Source organism: Lepidochelys olivacea (genome assembly GCF_965140295.1).
Source record: "Lepidochelys olivacea isolate rLepOli2 genome assembly, chromosome: 5".
Taxonomy (NCBI): Eukaryota; Metazoa; Chordata; order Testudines; family Cheloniidae; genus Lepidochelys; species Lepidochelys olivacea.
The window spans coordinates 171886-191173 of NC_140415.1; the positions used below are offsets into that span (position 1 = coordinate 171886).

Here is a 19288-nt window from a genome sequence, read left to right on the forward strand (position 1 = left end):
GGAGGGTGAGAAAACCTGGATTTGTGCTGGAAATCACTTTAGATAAGCTATTACCAGCAGGACAGTGGGGTGGGAATAGGTATTGTTTCATATTCTCTGTGTATATATAAAGCCTGCTGCAGTTTCCACGATATGCATCTGAGGAAGTGAGCTGTAGCTCACGAAAGCTTATGCTCTAATAAATTGGTTAGTCTCTAAGGTGCCACAAGTCCTCCTTTACATTTGTAATAGTTACATAGACAACGTTTCTAACTTAGATACAAAAATGATACATGTATACAAATAGGATAATCTTATTCAGTAAATCAGAACCTTTCCAGTGATATCTGACATGATCTATCTTGCATAAAATACATTATGGTTATGTCATAATCATATAATTATAATATTACCGTGAAGAATATGGGATGCAGTGTCACAGGGACTTGTTTTGTATCAAGAGAGTTTTGAAGGCTTTCTGATGAGTATTGGTCCAGTACATTTATAAATCTGCTGAGTACCATCCCCAAGGAAATGGGATAGTGGAGAGACTGCAGGGAACTGGGAAGAAGCCTGTAGCTTGCATACTGGAGGAATACTGAGATACATCCTTCCCTATTACATTGAGTGATGATTTATGATATTCAGAGTACACATCATGAAAGTACTGGAGAAACCCCATTCTATCAGTTCTTCAGCTGACCTATGAGGACCATTTGTCTATGCTAACAGGAAAGATTCATCCCACCCCTTTGCCATCCCCAAAGCTGACTGATGTGAATAGGAAATATGTGAGTTTCAACAGGTGTATCCATGCAAGACTCCATGAGTTCTTTCCTGGACAAACAGTGTATGTTAGACTTGGGTCTGGAAGAGTTTTCAATACTAGTGGTGTGATCTTCTGGGCTGCAGGGTACAGAACATGGTGAGTGCATTTACTACAGATAGAACATGTTCTTAACCGGCAAGATGTTCTGCCTACTGAAAGGGGAACAGAGAGGGAAGAGGACACTCTTTCTGTGTATGATGGGATCATGGGCAGTTGGGAAGTGGCACCACAGTAACAGTATCCACCTCCTGAGCTGAATCAGAGGTATAATTTACAGCTCTGGGATTACCTGGTGCCTCTAGCAAAGTACTACTGAACTTTTGGGGAGAAGAGAAGGAAATTATGATGTGGTGTGTATGTTGCCTTCTTGCTTCCTCTCCCTGTTCTTTTCCTAGTTCCTGCTCCTTGAACTCAATGATCGGAGTTGTGTGTGTAGTTATTTAGGGTCTGCTGCTACTTATCTCCCTTTCAGACTGTCATGTTTTGTTCAGACAGTTGCTGACTTAACCTTTCATGTTTATTACATTTTGATTGACAACTTGCTTGTGTGTCATGCTTTGGGGTGGGGTTTTGTTTTTTTGTTGTTTGGTGTTTTGGGATTGCCATTCTGGGGTGCTTTTGAATCTCATATCTCGGAAAAGGAGTATGCTTTTATTGATGTTTATATTAAGTGCCCCAAAGTGTCTTGGATATCTCCCAGGTTAGAGAGAGAATGTAGTCCCTGCCCTAAGAGCTTAAAGTCCAAAACAAGCAAAACATACCACGGATGTGGGGAGGGGAAGTGGCACCCATCAGGGTCTCTTGATGGGATGTCCTCCCATAATTTTTTTGATGTAAACCAACCCTTTCTGTTTACTCTATCCTTGCTGTCCTAGTGCCTGATCCTGCCTGCTGCCCCTTGGGAAACAGACCCTTCTCCCATCCTGCCTGCCCCACCAGATAAAACAATGGCTCATTGCAAAGGTGTGAAACACTCAGCTAGTCGGAGCCCTCTTATTCAGTTTGGGGCAAGGGGAGACCAGGAAATGAGCACCTCCCTATCATGGAGTCTGGGAGCAAGTGGCTCCTCCACCCCTTGTGTAATCTGTTAATGAAACATACAGATAATACTAAATTGAGAGGAATTGCAAACTCCAGTGAGGATAGAGATGATACAAAGGCTCTAGAGGGAGATGGGCAGGTAATACAGCATGTTTCCACCTAGAAACATGTACATTACTGCATGTGAGAGAGAAGTAACCTGAAAGATAGATGTTTACACAGCAGGCACTGGCTGGGAGAGACTGAGGAGAGGTACATATTCATTAATGATCTGGAAAAGCGGATGAACAGTGAAGTGGCAAAGTTTGCAGCTGATCCAAAATTACTCGAAGTAGTTAAGTCCAAAGCTGACTGCAATGAGTTACAGAGGAATCGCATAAAAGTTGGTGATTGGACAACAAAATGGCAGATGAAATTCAACATTGATAAGTGCAAAGTAATCTACATTGGAAAAAATAATCCCAACTATACTTACACAATGTTGGATTTAAAATTAGCTGTTACCACTGAAGAAAGAGATCTTGGAGTCACTGTGGATAGTTCTCAGAAAACGTCTGCTCTATGTGAAGCAGCAGTGGTCAAAATGATTAACAGTATGTTAGGAACTATTAGGAAAGGGATAGAAAATATCCTAATGCCTCTACATAAATCCATGGTGTGTCCACACCTGTCATATTGTGTCCAGTTCTGGTTGCACCATCTTGAAAATGTTCAGAGAAGGGCAACAAAGATTATCAAGGATATGGAGCAGCTTCCATACAAGGAGACTAAAAGATTAGATCTTTCAGCGTAGAAAAGAGACGACTAAGGGGGGTGACGGTAGAGGTCTATAAAGTCATGAATGAGTGGAAAAAATGACTAGAAAAGGGTTATTTACCCTTTAACACAATACAAAAAACAGGGGTCATCAATTAAATTAATAGGGCGCAGGTTTAATACAAACAAGAGGAAGTACTCTTTCACACAGTGCATGGTTAACCCGTGGAACTCATTGTCATGGAATGTTATGATGACCAAAAGTATAACTGGGTTAAAAAAAAGAACTGGATAAGTTCATGGGGGTTAGGTCCCTGAAATGCTATATTAGACAAGATGATCAGGGGTGCAGCCCCATGCTCAGAGCGACCTCTCACTACTAGAAGCTGGGAGTGGAATGTAGGGGTGGATCACTCCATAAATTACTTGTTCTGTACGCTCCCCATGAAGCTTTGGTATGGGCCAGATACTAGGTAAGCTGGACCCTGGTCTGAACCAGTATGGAACCAACTCTTACACCTTGAACGTAAGTTTGCCCTGCAAAATGGCAGCAAGGAGCATCTATGTGACTTTAGTGCCTTATCTGGAGTAATCCATTCAGATACAAATGTATGAAGAGTGTAAATGCCACGGAGGGAGAGAAATTATTTAAGGGGGCTCAAGGAGTGTAACTAGGGGTAGTTAGATGAAACTGAGGGTTTGTACACACTAATGCTTACTTCAGTATAACTTAAGTTGCTCAAGAGTGTGGAAAAGCCACCCCCCGAATGATGTAAGTTATACCGATCAATGGCATGGACTGTCTACACTAGCATGCTACAACCGTGCAGTGCATCGCGATTCTAGTGTCAACTAGCCCTTTGATAGTTGTGCTCTACCCAGGTTCATGTTCTGCACTTATCCACTGGGATTTGAGCACTTCCCAGAACTAGGAAGGAAAAAACTTCTGACAATAAGATCTTTATCTGTGGGAATCACCCTCCTGAGGCAAAGGCTGGATTCATGTTTGCTAACAAGCCCCACCATAACCCCTGCACCAGCTGTGATTCTGTGAGATCTACCATTTGGGAGCCAGCTTTCACAAGGGGTGCAATGAAGTACAAAGAGTTGCCTGTCTCTGGCTACACTAAGTGGAAGGGGACTTTTTACTAATTTTTTTTCTCCTCCTTTCTTAGCTGCTTGGAGATTTTGCAGAGTACAGAGCTGAAAGACTGGAGATGTGGGTAGGTGTGGACTGCTGCACATGGGTCTGGGCTGAGCATGATGGCTCTGTGCTGTACTGTACTGTGTGCATGTGTGGAGTGGGGACTAGCTCTCTGCAATAACTGGCACCTTTTATGTACGATGGGCCCGTTCTAGTGATGGGATGGGGTCTGGAATGAGTCCTATATCTTACTATTGCCTTGGCATTCTCTCCCATCCCCACAGGAAGTCCCGCCTCTTTTTTAAGTACTGGCACCAGGAACTGCTGGCAAAGAGCATGGACCGCTTGGAAAAGGCAGCAATAATCATCCAGAAGAGTGAGTATTGGGACAGGAGGGTCTCTTCCCACCCAGAGTGCATATCAAGGCTGGGAGCGGAGGCGGAAGTCCTTCCCCAACCTCTCTCTCATCACAGAAGGTCCTTCGATAGCATTCCAGGGCATTGGAGACAGAAAAACATGATAAGGCTCCATTGCTAAGGCACCTCAAACCCTTTGTGTTCGTGGTGTGAACAACAAATGCTCAGAGCCTTCAATAAGCAGGAAGGCAGTCTGAGTGTGGACAGGAAGGGGCATATGAGGGAGAGCTGAGCAGGTGCAAGCTAGCTGGTCTCGCTGTAAAGTGGATGTCCAGGGAAGTGGTTAATGAGCTTATAATGATGGGATGAATTGTAAGAAGTCATAGGAAGCTGGAGAGAAGCACCAGCAGAAGGGGAGACTAGCAAATGTCATTATCTTCTTAGGGAAGGACAGCAGTGTATGATCCAGGTGCTCACTGCCCTACTAGCCTGGCTTCTGTCCCTGGCAGAACAATGGGATTGTGAGCAATAGGTGTGCTGGTGAGAGACATGGTACAGCTTTCTCTGTGCACAGTCTCTCTGGTATGGCTCTGTATTGGGCACACAGGTACTACAGGATGCTGCTCCTGCCCTGTCCTTGTTCCTTGTTGTTTCAGCGGAGTCTCTGCTCTAACTGTAGCTTCTCTCTGAGCAGCTTACAAGAGATTCTGCTGTAGGAAGAGTTACCAGGAGCTCGTGGTTGAGCTCAGAGCCCGGGAGAAGCACCTACAGGAGGAAGCGGAGAGAGAGAGCAACAGGCAACTGGAACTGGAGTCCCAGGCCCAGAGTAAGTCACTGACACCTCCTCATTCCATCAATATCTCTGTGCCCCAAATGCCTGGCTGCTCACTTAGTGGCTGTTTCCAGCCACTACAGACCCTACCGGGTCTGACTGCCTTATTCCCTAGCTGTAGCTGAGCCCTCAGGCCACACTCTCTTCCATGCCACACCTGAGCTGTGGGTAGTTAGAGGGGGTAATACACCTGCCTCTGTGAAACTCTCCTCCAGCATTTGCCTCAGGACAGGCCCTCTCTTCACTTGGAAATGGAGGCACTTTCCCATAGAGGCTGGGAACTGAGCTGTGAAATCCCACATGCCTTGGGCTGGGAATATGAAAGGCACCCTGGCCTGACCCAGCCTCTTCTGCTCATGTAGCATGGGATGGCTTCATGCCATCTCCCACTCCGAGCTGGCTTTTCTTCCCTAGAGCGTGGAGCAGGAAGTGTCAGCAGAGCACACACCCCACCCCGTCTCACTCCTTTCCATGCTCCATAGCAAGGCTCAGGTGGGATGAGAAAGTTCCAAGCTCCATGGATTAATGTTCCTGGGAGTGCTTTGTCTTGCAGCTGCCATGGTGCCTGCTGGAGAGGCAGAACCTTCCCCATGGTACCCTTGGGTGTGACGGTGTGTGCCCACATGCTCCATTCCTGGGTAGGATGAATCATTCCCTGGGGGTTCCTAATGCCTTTTATTCCCTCCTCTCACCAGTTGCCTCACCAGTCCCTGTGCCACGGAGGAGACGTCCTCAGCCCCTCCCCAGGTCTCAGCCTGGAGCTGATTCTCTGACACAGCCACCAGTACCACGCCCTCGCAGCAAACTCACAGAGGTAATAATGTTGGCTTTGCCTAGGGTCAGATATCCAGGGACGTCCCAACATGTGATCTTGGGGGAGCCCTCCCATCTGCGGATCCCGTACATGTGATCCAGGGAGAACCACACTCCTCATCCATGTAACCAGGAAGAAAGGGGAGTTCATGCCCAGTATTGTGAGTTTAAATAAACCAAACCTGGTAGAACCTTGGGCAGGGCCTGGTCTTGGGAGAACTGGAAGTGGAAGGTGGATGAGGTTCCTGTCTGGTCTCCCCTTGGGCACAGACTTGAGTGAGGTAATCTGTGATATCTTCAAAGGAGCATACTGTAGGTGTCCCCCACCTCTTGCTCCTGCCTCCACTGTTGATTTTCAATAAGTGTTGGGGCACAGCAGAAGTTCCAGGAGACTGGAAGAAGCTAGTGTTGTGCCAGTTTGTAAAAAGACAGAAATGGGATGACACAAGTGATCATAGGCCTGTCAGTCTGGACAAGATAATGAAGTAGCTGAGACAGGACTCGACTAATAAAGAATTAAAGGAGGGTAATGTAATTAGTGCAAATCAACATGGGTTTATGGAAAATAGATCCTGTCAAACTAACCTGGTATCTTCTTAGATGAGATTACAAGTTTGGTTGATAAAGGTACTAGCGTTGATGTAATACATGTAAATTTCTGCAGTGTGTTTGACTTGGTATTTCACAACATTTTGATTTAAAAAACTAGAAGGATATAAAATTAACATGGCACACATTAAATAGGTTAAAAACTGGCTAAATGATAGGTCTCAAAATGTAATGGTAAACAGGGAATCATCATCAAGTGGGTGTGTTTCCAGTGGAGTCCCGCAGGGATCAGTCCTTGGCCCTCCGCTATTTAAAACTTTTATCAGTGACCTGGAAAATGACATAAAATCATCACTGATAAAGTTTGGAGATGACCCAAAAATTGGAGGAGTGGTAAATAGCGAGGACGAGTGCTAGTCCTGGTGCAAGTGCTAGAGGAGCCAACTGGGGGGGCGCTTTTCTTGACCTGCTGCTCACAAACCGGGAAGAATTAGTGGGGGAAGCAAAAGTGGATGGGAACCTGGGAGGCAGTGACCATGAGATGGTTGAGTTCAGGATCCTGACACAGGGAAGAAGGGAAAGCAGCAGGATACGGACCCTGGACTTCAGGAAAGCAGACTTCGACTCCCTCAGGGAACTGATGGGATCCCCTGGGGGGCTAACATGAAGGGGAAAGGAGTCCAGGAGAGCTGGCTGTATTTCAAGGAATCCCTGTTGAGGTTACAGGGACAAACCATCCCGATGTGTCGAAAGAATAGTAAATATGGCAGGCGACCAGCTTGGCTTAACGGTGAAATCCTAGCGGATCTTAAGCATAAAAAAGAAGCTTACAAGAAGTGGAAGGTTGGACATATGACCAGGGAAGAGTATAAAAATATTGCTCGGGCATGTAGGAATGAAATCAGGAGGGCCAAATCGCACCTGGAGCTGCAGCTAGCGAGAGATGTCAAGAGTAACAAGAAAGGTTTCTTCAGGTATGTTGGCAACAAGAAGAAAGCCAAGGAAAATGTGGGATGATGAATGAGGGAGGCAACCTAGTTACAGAGGATGTGGAAAAAGCTAATGTACTCAATGCTTTTTTTGCCTCTGTCTTCACTAACAAGGTCAGCTCCCAGACTGCTGCGCTGGGCATCACAACATGGGGAATAGATGGCCAGCCCTCTGTGGAGAAAGAGGTGGTTAGGGACTATTTAGAAAAGCTGGACGTGCAAAAGTCCATGGGGCCGGACGAGTTGCATCCGAGAGTGCTAAAGGAACTGGCGGCTGTGATTGCAGAGCCATTGGCCATTATCTTTGAAAACTCATGGCGAATGGGGGAAGTCCCGGATGACTGGAAAAAGGCTAATGTAGTGCCCATCTTTAAAAAAGGGAAGAAGGAGGATCCTGGGAACTACAGGCCAGTCAGCCTCACTTCAGTCCCCGGAAAAATCATGGAGCAGGTCCTCAAAGAATCAGTCCTGAAGCACTTAGAGGAGAGGAAAGTGATCAGGAACAGTCAGCATGGATTCACCAAGGGAAGGTCATGCCTGACTAATCTAATCGCCTTCTATGATGAGATTACTGGTTCTGTGGATGAAGGGAAAGCAGTGGATGTATTGTTTCTTGACATTAGCAAAGCTTTTGACACGGTCTCCCACAGTATACTTATCAGCAAGTTAAAGAAGTACGGGCTGGATGAATGCACTATAAGGTGGGTAGAAAGTTGGCTAGATTGTCGGGCTCAACGGGTAGTGATCAATGGCTCCATGTCTAGTTGGCAGCCGGTGTTAAGTGGAGTGCCCCAAGGGTCGGTCCTGGGGCCGGTTTTGTTCAATATCTTCATAAATGATCTGGAGGATGATGTGGATTGCACTCTCAGCAAATTTGCGGATGATACTAAACTGGGAGGAGTGGTAGATATGCTGGAGGGCAGGGATAGGATACAGAGGGACCTAGACAAATTGGAGGATTGGGCCAAAAGAAATCTGATGAGGTTCAATAAGGATAAGTGCAGGGTCCTGCACTTAAGACGGAAGAACCCAATGCACCGCTACAGACTAGGGACCGAATGGCTAGGCAGCATTTCTGCGGAAAAGGACCTAGTGGTGACAGTGGACGAGAAGCTGGATATGAGTCAGCAGTGTGCCCTTGTTGCCAAGAAGGCCAATGGCATTTTGGGATGTATAAGTAGGGGCACAGTGAGCAGATTGAGGGACGTGATCGTCCCCCTTTATTCGACATTGGTGAGGCCTCATCTGGAGTACTGTGTCCAGTTTTGGGTCCCACACTACAAGAAGGGTGTGGATAAATTGGAGAGAGTCCAGCGAAGGGCAAGAAAAATGATAAGGGGTCTGGAACACATGACTTATGAGGAGAGGCTGAGGGAACTGGGATTGTTTAGTCTGCAGAAGAGAAGAATGAGGGGGAATTTGATAGCTGCTTTCAACTACCTGAGAGGTGGTTCCAGAGAGGATGGTTCTAGACTATTCTCAGTGGTAGAAGAGGACAGAACAAGGAGTAATGGTCTCAAGTTGCAGTGGGGGAGGTTTAGGTTGGATATTAGGAAAAACTTTTTCACTAGGTGGGTGGTGAAACACTGGAATGCGTTGCTTAGGGAGGTGGTGGAATCTCCTTCCTTAGAAGTTTTTAAGGTCAGGCTTGAGAAAGCCCTGGCTGGGATGATTTAATTGGGGATTGGTCCTGCTTTTGAGCAGGGGGTTGGACTAGATTACTTCCTGAGGTCCCTTCCAACCCTGATATTCTATGACGACAGGTCACTGATTCAAAGTGTTCTGGATTGCTTGGTAAGCTGGATGCAAGCAAACAATATGTGTTTTAATACAGCTAAATGTAAATGTGTACATCTAGGAACAAAGAATGTAGACCATACTTACAGAATGGCAAGTAGTGACTCTGAAAAAGATTTGGGGTTTGTGGTGGATAATCAGTTGAACATGAGCTCCCAGTGGCCAAATGCGCTGATGTAACGCTTGGATGCATAAACAGGGGACTCTCACGTAGGAGCAGAGAGGTTTATCTACCTTTCTATTTGGCACTGGTGCTACTGCTTCTGGGATCCTGTGGCCAGTTCTGGGTGCTCACCATTCAAAAAGGAGATTGATAAAGGGTTCAGAGAAGAGCCATGAGAACAGAAAACTCGCCTTATAGTGATAGGCTCAAGGAGGTCAACCTACTTAACTTAACACAGAGAAGGTGAAGGGTTGACTTGATTAGCCTAGAAGTATCTACACGGGGAACAAATATTTAATAATGGGCTCTTCAGTCTAGCAGACTGATCCAATGACTGGAAGTTGAAGCTAGATCAGGGGTCAGCAACCTTTGGCATGTGGCCCATCAGAGTAATCCACTGGCGGGCCACGAGACATTTTGTTTACGTTGACCGTCCACAGGCACGGCCCCCCGCAGCTCCCAGTGGCTACGGTTCGCTGTTCCTGGCCCATGGGAGCTGCAGGAAGCGATGCAGGCCCAGCTGCCACTTCCCACAGCTCCCATTGGCCGGGAACAGCGAACCGCAGCCACTGGGAGCTGCGGGGGTCCGTGCCTGTGGACGATCAACATAAACAAAATGTCTTGCGGCCCGCCAGCGGATTACTCTGATGGGCCGCGTGCCAAAGGTTGCTGACCCCTGAGCTAGACAAATTCAGATGGAACTACGGTGCAAATTGTTAACAGTGAGAGTGCTTAACTATTGGAACAATCAGAGGTGAAAGTAAGCCGGTAGAGTGAGCTACGGCGTACCGGCAAGAACCAGTATGCCATGCCGGACCTGACCGGCTTCCCCAGACTGGCAATTTAAAGGGCACAGGGCTCCCTGCAGCGGCTGGAGCCCCAGGCCCTTTAAATCACCTCCTGAGCCCCGCTGCCGGAGCCCTGGGGTAGCGGCGGCGAGGCTCCGGCAGTGATTTAAAGGGCCAGGAGCTCTAGCCACTGTGGGGGGGCCCCAGGCCCTTTAAAGTACCACCGGAGCCCCGCTGCCGGAGCCCTGGGGTAGCGGTGGCAGGTCTCTGGCGGTGATTTAAAGGGTCTGGAGCTCCACTGCGGTAGCAGCGGCTGGAGCCCCGGGCCCTTTAAATCACCCCGGGGCTCCCAGCTGCCTCTGCAGCTGGTAGCTCTGGGGGTGATTTAAAGGCCTCAGGGCTCCCAGCCGCAGCCGGAGCTCCTGGGCCTTTAAATCTTTATTTAAAGGGCCCTGGTATTTAAAGGCCCTGCCTCTTCCCGTTGAGGCCACGCCCTCTGCTCAGGACTCTGGTGTACCGGTAAGTCCTTTAAGTTACTTTCACCCCTGGGAACAATATACGAAGGATTGTGGTGGATTCATCATCACTGACCATTTTTAAAATCAAAATTGGATGCTTATCTAAAAGTTATGCTCTATTAATTATTTTGGGAAAGGTATGTGGCCTGTGTTATACAGGAGCTCAGACTAGATGATCGCAGTAGTCCCTTCTGGCCTAGGAATCTATCAGTCTCACACCCACCTTCCTTTTTTCTCTCTCTTTCCTGTTTTCAGTCGACTCCCTTTGATAATTTTTTGCGCTCCACGCCCTGCCCTGTGGTGGGGACAGAGGGGCAGACAGGAGAAGAAGAAGAAATGAGGCAAATCAAGAGGGGAGCAACTCTCCGCTGGTTCAGAGAGACACAGGCCAGGAAGGTTATGCAGGATGATGGGGCCTTTCCTGGCTGGCTGCATGGGATGATCAGCAGGAGGTGAGGACCCTAGGGGCATGCAGTTTACCAAGGGGGCTGAGCTCTGCAGGCAGAGGCTGGCATGTCCTTAGGGAGAGTGTGTGTGTGAGTATGGGTTGAGGTCCCTGGAGCATGGACTGTTTTCTCAGGGAGCTGGGAATAGGACACAGGGCCTTTCCGCTCAAGAGCACTGATTCCCATCCAGACCCGTCAGGGAGACTGGCTGGTTTATGGAGCTAGGAGTGAGATACGGGGCCTTTTACTTCTAGATCACTAGTTCCAATCCAGGGTGGCAGCAGCTGAAGGTCTTTATCTGATTTTTATCCCAAAGATTGATGGAATGGTAAATGCTGAGGAGGACAGGGCAACCATGTAGATTTGAACTGCTTGGTAAACTGGGCCCATTTAGAATAAAAGTGTTTTAATTAGGGGTGTCAATTAATCGCAGTTAACTCATGCGATTAACTCAAAAAAATTAATTGTGATTGAAAAAATTAATTGCTGTTAATCGCACTGTTCAACAATAGAATAATAATTGAAATTTATTAAATATTTTTGGATGATTTTCTACATTTTTAAATATATCTATTTCAATTACAGCACAGAATACAAAATGTACAGTGCTCACTTTATATTATTTTTATTACAAATATTTGCACTATAAAAATAATAAAAAATTATATTTTTCAATTCATTTCATACGAGTACTGTAGTGCAATCTCTTTATCATGGAAGTGCCCCTTTCAAATGTAGGGGTTTTTGTTACATAACTGCACTGAAAAACAAAACAGTGTAAAACTTTAGAGCCTACAAGTCCACTCAGTCCTACTTCTCATTCAGCCAACCGCGAAGAGAAACAAGTTTGTTTACATTTATGGGAGATAATGCTGCCCACTTCTTAATTACAATGTCACCTGAAAGTGAGAACAGGCATTTGCATGGCACTGTTGTAGCTGGCGTCGCAAGACAGTTACGTTCCAGATGCGCTGAAGATTCATATGCCCCTTCATGCTTCGGCCATCATTCCAGAGGACATGCTTCCATGCTGATGACGCTCATTAAAAAAATAATATGTTCATTAAATTTGAGACTGAATTCCTTGAGGGAGAATTGTATGTCTACTGCTCTGTTTTACCCGCATTCTGTCATGTTATTGTATTCATGTTATACACAGTATTCATGTTATAGCAGTCTCAGATGATGACCCAGCACAGGTTGTTCATTTTAAGAATACTTCCACTGCAAATTTGACACAATGCAAAGAAGATACAAATGTGAAATTTTTAAAGATAGCTACAGTCCTCGACCCAAGATTTAAGAATGTGAAGTGGCTTCCAAAATCTGAGAGGGATGAGTTGTGGAGCATGCTTTGACAAGTCTTAAAAGAGCAACACTCTGATGCAGAAACTACAGAACCCAAACCACCAAAAAGAAAATCAGCCTTCTGGTGGTGGCATCTGACTCAAATGATGAAAATGAACATGCATTGGTCCACACTGCTTTGGATCGTTATCGAGCAGAACCTGTCATCAGCATGGACGCATGTCCTCTGGAATGGTGGTTGAAGCAGCAAGGGACATATGAATCTTTAGCGCATCTGGCATGTAAATATCTTGCGAGGTCAGCTACAACAGTGCCATGCGAACACCTGTTCTCACTTTCAGGTGACATTGTAATTAAGCGACAGCATTATCTTCTGCAAATGTAAACAAACTTGTTTTTCTGAGCGACTGGCTGAACAAGTAGGACTGATGGCACTTGTAGGCTCTAAAGTTTTACATTGTTTTATTTTTTGAATGCAGGGTATTTTTTGTACATAATTCTATATTTGTAAGTTCAACTTTCATGATAGAGATTGCACTACAGTACTTGTATTAGGTGAAGTTTAAAAATACTATTTATTTTGTTTGTTACAGTGCAAATGTTAGTAATAAAAAATAAATATAAAATGAGCACTGTACACTTTGAATTCTGTGTTGTAATTGATATAAATATATTTGAAAATGTTGAAAACATCCAAAAATATTTAAATAAATGATATTCTATTATTGTTTAACAGCGTGATTAATCACACGATTAATTGCAATTCATTTTTTTAATTGAACCAACCCTAGTTTTAATATAATTAAATGCAAAGTTATACATCTAGGATCAAGGAATGCAGGCGATACCTGCAGAATGAGGGACTGCGTCCTGGGAAGCAGTGACTCTGTAAAGGATTTAGAGGTCATAGCTGAACATGAACTCTCAATGTGACGCTGTGGCTAAAAGGGATCCTGGGATGTGTAGAGAAGGAGCAGGGAGGTGATTTTAACTCTGTATGTAGAGTTCAATATGGCAATACTGTTGTCACAGATCCATGGGATCTGTGCTACATCCCAGCCTTTAAGCAGTCCCCTTCAGTGTGCCAGACCCCCAAGGAGTCCCGCCCTTCCTTCAGGCTAGGCTCTGCAGCATCACTGCCTCCTAGACTGAGCCTCTGGGCTCTGAGCTCTTGTGTAACGTGGTGAGCTCTGTTCAGCAAACCCAACTGAAACAGAGTCCTGGTAACGATTTGGACACTCTTCTGGGACTAATGCGCACAAGCAAGTACTTGCAGTGACACCCAAGTCTTTTCAAGACAGAGAAGGATGTATTAGTCAACTGGAACACGGCATTGGAAATCCTTTCATTAGCATAGAGAAATAAAGATTAAAACATTGTCCATTATGGTCAATCCAGAACAATCCAGCCATTTCAGGCTCTATCTCTCTGACTCCTTTGTCAGTCCAAGGAGAGAGTAACCAGTTTCCTCCAAAAGCCCACACTTTATTCCCTGGCCATCTTGTCTCAGAGACACTGTGGTTGAGATATCTTTTATTGGACCAACTTCTGTTGGTGAGAGAGACAAGCTTTCAAGCTACACAGAGCTCTTCCTCAGGTCTGGGAATGGTACTTACAGTGTGCCTGAAGTGAAGGGGGCAGGATGAGAGTGAGTGCTGGCTGCACCATAGAGGGAGTGTTACCAGGATGTGAAAAAGGGATGGGGCTCCTGAACAGGGAAAGCTTGCGGGTTTATTGCTGACTCTCGGATTAAAATCTTTCCTGTCTGCTTTCAGGGAAGCTGAGAACTTGCTGATGGACAAGCCTCTGGGCTGCTTTCTGGTTCGAATCAGTCAGAGCAGGCCAGGCTACACCCTGTCATACAGGTAACGCATCCACTGCTTTTCTTCTACCAGGACTCTTGGTGTTGGGCTGCATGGGGCAATGCCAGCACAGTGCGTCAGCTTTCTCCGTGGACTGAGATAATGAGGCTGGTGCTTAGACACCCCTGACCTGGGTGCCCTAGACACACCCCAGAGGGACAGATGGGGACTCTGAGGCCTCCATAAAGAAGAGAGAGCCTCTGCCTTTTACTGAGGATTAGATTGATTCATGAACTATGTATAGTAGCCACAGGACATGAGCTGGAGGGGATGCTAGGTATGGGCACTGCGTGGGGAGCTGAGATGTTGGGCAGTTGATGTGGATGCTCCATCCATCCCCACATGCAGCTGTATGGGAGGTGGAGGATGGTGATTGTGAGAACTGCTTGAGGAAGTGCCATATTGGATGGGAAGGGGATGCTGTTTCTGAGTCCTGCACTGGGGGGATCAGGCTGGAGGAGGTGCTGCCTGGAATGGGGACAGACTGGAGGAGGTTGGGATGTGTAGGCTAGGAACGTACTCAGAGGGGAGTGATGAAAAGGGGTCCTTTGCACAGGTACGTGCAAGCGAAAGTTCAGGGTAGTGATGCAGGGGCACAAGCCTGTAAGATAGAATGGGCTACTGAGTAGTCATAGATTCTAAGGCCAGAAGGGACCACTATGATCATCTAGTCTGATCTCCTAACACAGGCCAGCGAACTGCCCCAAAATAAAGCCTGTTTGAACTACAGCATATCTTTTAGAAAAACATCCAATCTTGATTTAAAAATTTTCAGTGATAGAGAATCCACCATGACCCCTGGTAAATTGGTCCAGTGATTAATTACCCTCACTATCAAAAATGTGCACCTTTGTTTCCAGTCTGAAATTGTCCAACTTCAGTTTCTAGCCATTTGATCTTGTACCTTTGTCAGTTAGGCTGAAGAGCCCTATATTTTCAAATTTCTGTTCCCCATGTAGGTACTTATAAACTGTGATCAAGTCACCATTAACTTTCTCTGTGAGAAACTAAACAGGTTGAGCTCCTAGAGTCTATCACTATAAGGCATGTTTTCCAATCCTTTAATCATCCTCATGGCTTTTCTTTGAACCCTCTCTAATTTATCAATATCTTTCTTGAAATGAGGACATCGGAAATGGACACAGTATTTCCGTAGGGATACCACCAATGCCAAATATAGAGGTAATAAAACCTCTCTACTCCTGCTTGAAATTCCCCTGTTAATGCATCCAAGGGTCATGTTAACTCTTTTGTCCATAGCATCGCACAGGAAGCTCTTGTTTAGCTGATTATCCCCCACAATCCCCAAATCTTTTTCAGAGTCACTGCTTCCCAGGAGAGTCCCACATCTTGTAGATGTGGCTTATGTTCTTTGTTCCTAGTGTATACATTTATATTTGGCCATATTGAAACACACATTGCTTGCATCCAGCTTACCAACCTATTCAGTATCGGTGACCAGCCCTTTTTATTATTTATATTTCCCCAAATTTTTGTGCCACCTGCAAACTTTGTCAGTGATAATTTTGTTCCAGGTCATTGATACAAATGTTAAATGGTGTAGGGCCAAGAACCGTGTCAAGCTATCTCAATTGGCTCATGACCGTGCATGCCTGGCTCAGGGCACACTGTCAAGAAGCAGGGCACAAACCCTAAATTGGTTGTATGTTCCATAATTAGATTTCACCAACCAAGTAACAAGAGTGAACTCCACAAGCTCTATAGCAGCCTTATCCTGGAGTCACAGACGGTCGCATTGGGCACTCCAGTCTATCTTGCCACCCAGGCAAGCTTGTCTTTGTGACAGATGGTCCCTTACACCAGAAATCGCAACACTATTCAGATTACTCACAGTCCCAAAGGACCAGTCACTAACCCCAGGTCAATTGCACTGCAGGTTGCTCACCAAAGACCATGCTTGTAGCCAATTCTGTAATAAACAAACTAAAAATGTATTACCTAAGAATAGAAATGAGTTATTTACAAGGTTAAATAAAGCAGGTAACATACACACACACAAGTGAGTTACAGTCTTAGATTTCAAAAGACAATGGAAACTTCTATAATAAGCAAACTCTGTATGTCCTTTAGGGCTAATTCATGCAAAACAGATGGAGGTCTTTTGCTTATGCTCAATGATTTTTGGACCTACAAGTACAGTAACTCCTTGCTTAACATTTTGCAGTTATGTTCCTGAAAAATGCTTCTTTAAGTGAAATGATGTTAAGCGAATCCAATTTCCCCATAAGAATCAATGTAAATTGGGGTGCGGGGAGGGTTAGGTTCCAGGGGAAAAAATTTCACTATACAAAAGATTTATTTATTTATACACACACACACAAACACACAGAGAGAGTATAAGTTTTAAAGAAACAAGTTAATACTGTACACAGCAATGATGATTGCGAAGCTTGGTTGAGGTGGTGGAGTCAGAGGGTAGAAGAGGGTGGGGTATTTCCCAGGGAATGCCTTGCTGATAAATGATGAACTAGCACTCGGCTGAGCCCTCAAGAGTTAACACATTGTTGTTAATGTAGCCTCACGCTCTACAAGGCAGGACGAATGGAGGGAGGAGACACAATAGACACATAGCAGTGGCTGAAAACATTCCGTACGGAAACTGAACGTGATGATGAACCCACGCTATCCCACTGGAGCACAACACTCCCTCCACTTTCCAAAGTGCCGGGGGGTGCATGTGTGTGTGACAGAGACGTGCAGTGTGTGTATGAGAGAGAGACAGAGACCTACACCGTGTGTGTGAGAGAGATGCGCATTGCCCCTTCAAGTACACTGACCCCACTCTAAGTACACTGCCTTTTTAAGTAGATTAGCAAATTGAGACAGCAGTTGCTGCCAGCAAGCTTCCTCCTCCTGAGCCCTGTCGTGTCCCTCCCCACCCACCGCCCCCCACTCTGTGGAGATGGGGTACAGGAGCAGGGGGGCAGGAGTGGGGGGAGGGAGACACCCTGACAGTAGCACCCCTCTTTGCCCCCCACCTCCTGCACAGTAAGCAGGAGCCTCCCGGGAGCAGCTCCAAGGCAGAGGGCAGGAGCAGCACATAGCAGTAGGGGGAGGGACACCTGAACTGCCTGGCAATTGGTAGCCTGCTGGGCAGCTGCTGCACAGGGAACTTAGGGGAGCGGGGAGCTGATGGGGGCTGCCAGTCCACCCTGGTTCCAAGCCCTCACCAGCTCGCTCCAAGGGGCTGCTCTTCCTGCAAGCAGTGGACAAAGCAGGCGGCTGCCAAACAACATTCTAAGGGAGCATTGCGCAACTTTAAATGAGCATGTTCTCTAATAGATCAGCGACGTAACAACGAAACATTAACCGGGACGACGTTAAGTGAGGAGTTACTCTATGTCTACACTGCAATTAGACACTGTCACTGGCCTGTGCCAGTGGACTAGGGTTTGCAGGGCTCAGGCGAAGGGTCTGTTTAATTGCCGTGTAGATGCTCGGGCTTGGGCTACAGCCCAACCTCTGGGACTCTCCCAGCTCTCAAGGTCCTTCAGCCTGACCCCAGCCTGAGCCCAGATGTCTACACCACAGTTAAACAGACCCTTAGCCTGAGCCCAAGTCAGTGGGCATGGGCCAACCATGGGTTTTAATTGCAGTGTAGACATACCCTGAGAGTCCAAGCAACAAAAAGAACCTAGCTGCTTCTTCGAGTGCTTGTTCATGTCAATTCCAATCGGGTGTGTGCGTGCTGCGTGCATGCCAGCCGGAAGATTTTTCCCTTAGCAGCGTCCATAGGGTTGGCCTGGACACCCCCTTGAGTTGTGCCTTCATGGCGCCCAATATAGGGCCCTGCCGACCCGCCACCCCCTTGGTTCCTTCTTACCGCTGATGATGGCTAGCTGGAACAAACTGTTGCTCTTGCTTTGCAAGTGTGAGTTAGTCAGTTAGTTAATAGTTGATAGTTCTAGTAGCTCTTAAGTTTTCTTTTGGGGATCCCCCCCAACAACGCTTCCCCAGCTCCTGGGTATGCCCCAGTCCCCAGGGTTCAAGCTCTGTGAGGACTTTGGAAAGTTTATGCCTAAGAGTGACCCACACTCTTCCTGTCTGCGGTGCCTTGGAGAGAGCCACCAGAAGAAGTGCAGAATTTGCAAAGGGTTCCACCCTAGGACCTTGAAAGACCGAGATCAAAGACTCAAGATCCTTCTAATGGTGGCGGCACTCCGACTGCAATCCGACCCGGGGTCGGCAGAACCCAGGCCCAGCACCTCCTCATCGGTGCACAGTGCTCCGGCACCGACAGTGCATGAGCCGGTACCGAGGAAGGACCCCAAGGAGTCACTGTACCGCCACGGCTCCGCCCATAGACAGTCTGCTGTCAGGCACTGGTCTCAGCCCCCGGTGCCCCAGAAAAAGAAAAGGCCGGAGAGGGGTCGCTCTCCCACCTCCAAGCCCAAGGAGCAATGATGGTGTGCCGATCTCCATCTCCAGCGCACCTCTCCCTGGCACGGTCCACCCATGTAGGGGATCTGCACCAGTCCCCTCTTTCTTGGCACCACTCGCTGGCACTGCAGAGTACCACTCCTCCATGGTCCTTCTCGGAGACCTCGGAGGCACAATCCTACTGCTCCGACAGGACCAGGAGTAGAAGGTCCAGGTCCCGCCATGACCACCAGCCCTATCCGGCGCCATGGCCAGCGCAGTGGCAATCCTCGACTCAGTGGCCCTTCTGGACACTCTGGGCGTATCATCAGAGCCAGGGACAAATCCAAGGGTCAAGGTCCAGGTCCGCATTGGTGTCTTTGGTGTCCTTCGTCCCTCCACAAGTACTATCGATACTGCTGGCAGCCGTGCCAACAAGACCTCTCCCTACACTTGCAGCGCCAGTACCGACTCTTCTGATATCAGCGACCTCAGCACCGCCGGAGTCAGCAACCTTGGCACCGTCGGCATCAGCACCAATGATCCTAGTTCCGGCAGCCCCGGCACTGCAGGCTATGGACCTGGTGGCACAGCAGTACCGGGTGCTCTGTGACCCCCTTGGTGCAGAGGGAAGTGAGCAGGGCCATTGCCAGGACTTTGCTCTTCATCCTCCCCAGACGAACCTGTGGCAGGGACATGGACAGCCCAGCATTGGAGGACAACAGGGTCCTGCAACAG

General features: G+C 47.1%; 1 protein-coding gene across 6 annotated transcripts in view; it reads left to right on the plus strand.

Annotated features, from left to right (window-relative positions):
* LOC311520947 (myosin-IIIb-like) overlaps nucleotides 1-19288 on the plus strand; it is a 156052-nt gene that overhangs the window by 91767 nt on the left and 44997 nt on the right. For all 6 annotated transcript variants that reach the window (XR_014711733.1, XR_014711734.1, XR_014711735.1 and 3 more), the window contains exons 21-26: nucleotides 3781-3828; nucleotides 4034-4125; nucleotides 4800-4931; nucleotides 5633-5751; nucleotides 10810-11006; nucleotides 14084-14173. Coding sequence is in view for 3 of the 6 variants with exons in the window: in XM_084628940.1 (XP_084485066.1) it covers nucleotides 3781-3828; nucleotides 4034-4125; nucleotides 4800-4931; nucleotides 5633-5751; nucleotides 10810-11006; nucleotides 14084-14173 (678 nt within the window). In the remaining 3 variants the exon portion in view is untranslated. The remainder of the gene's footprint in view (nucleotides 1-3780; nucleotides 3829-4033; nucleotides 4126-4799; nucleotides 4932-5632; nucleotides 5752-10809; nucleotides 11007-14083; nucleotides 14174-19288) is intronic.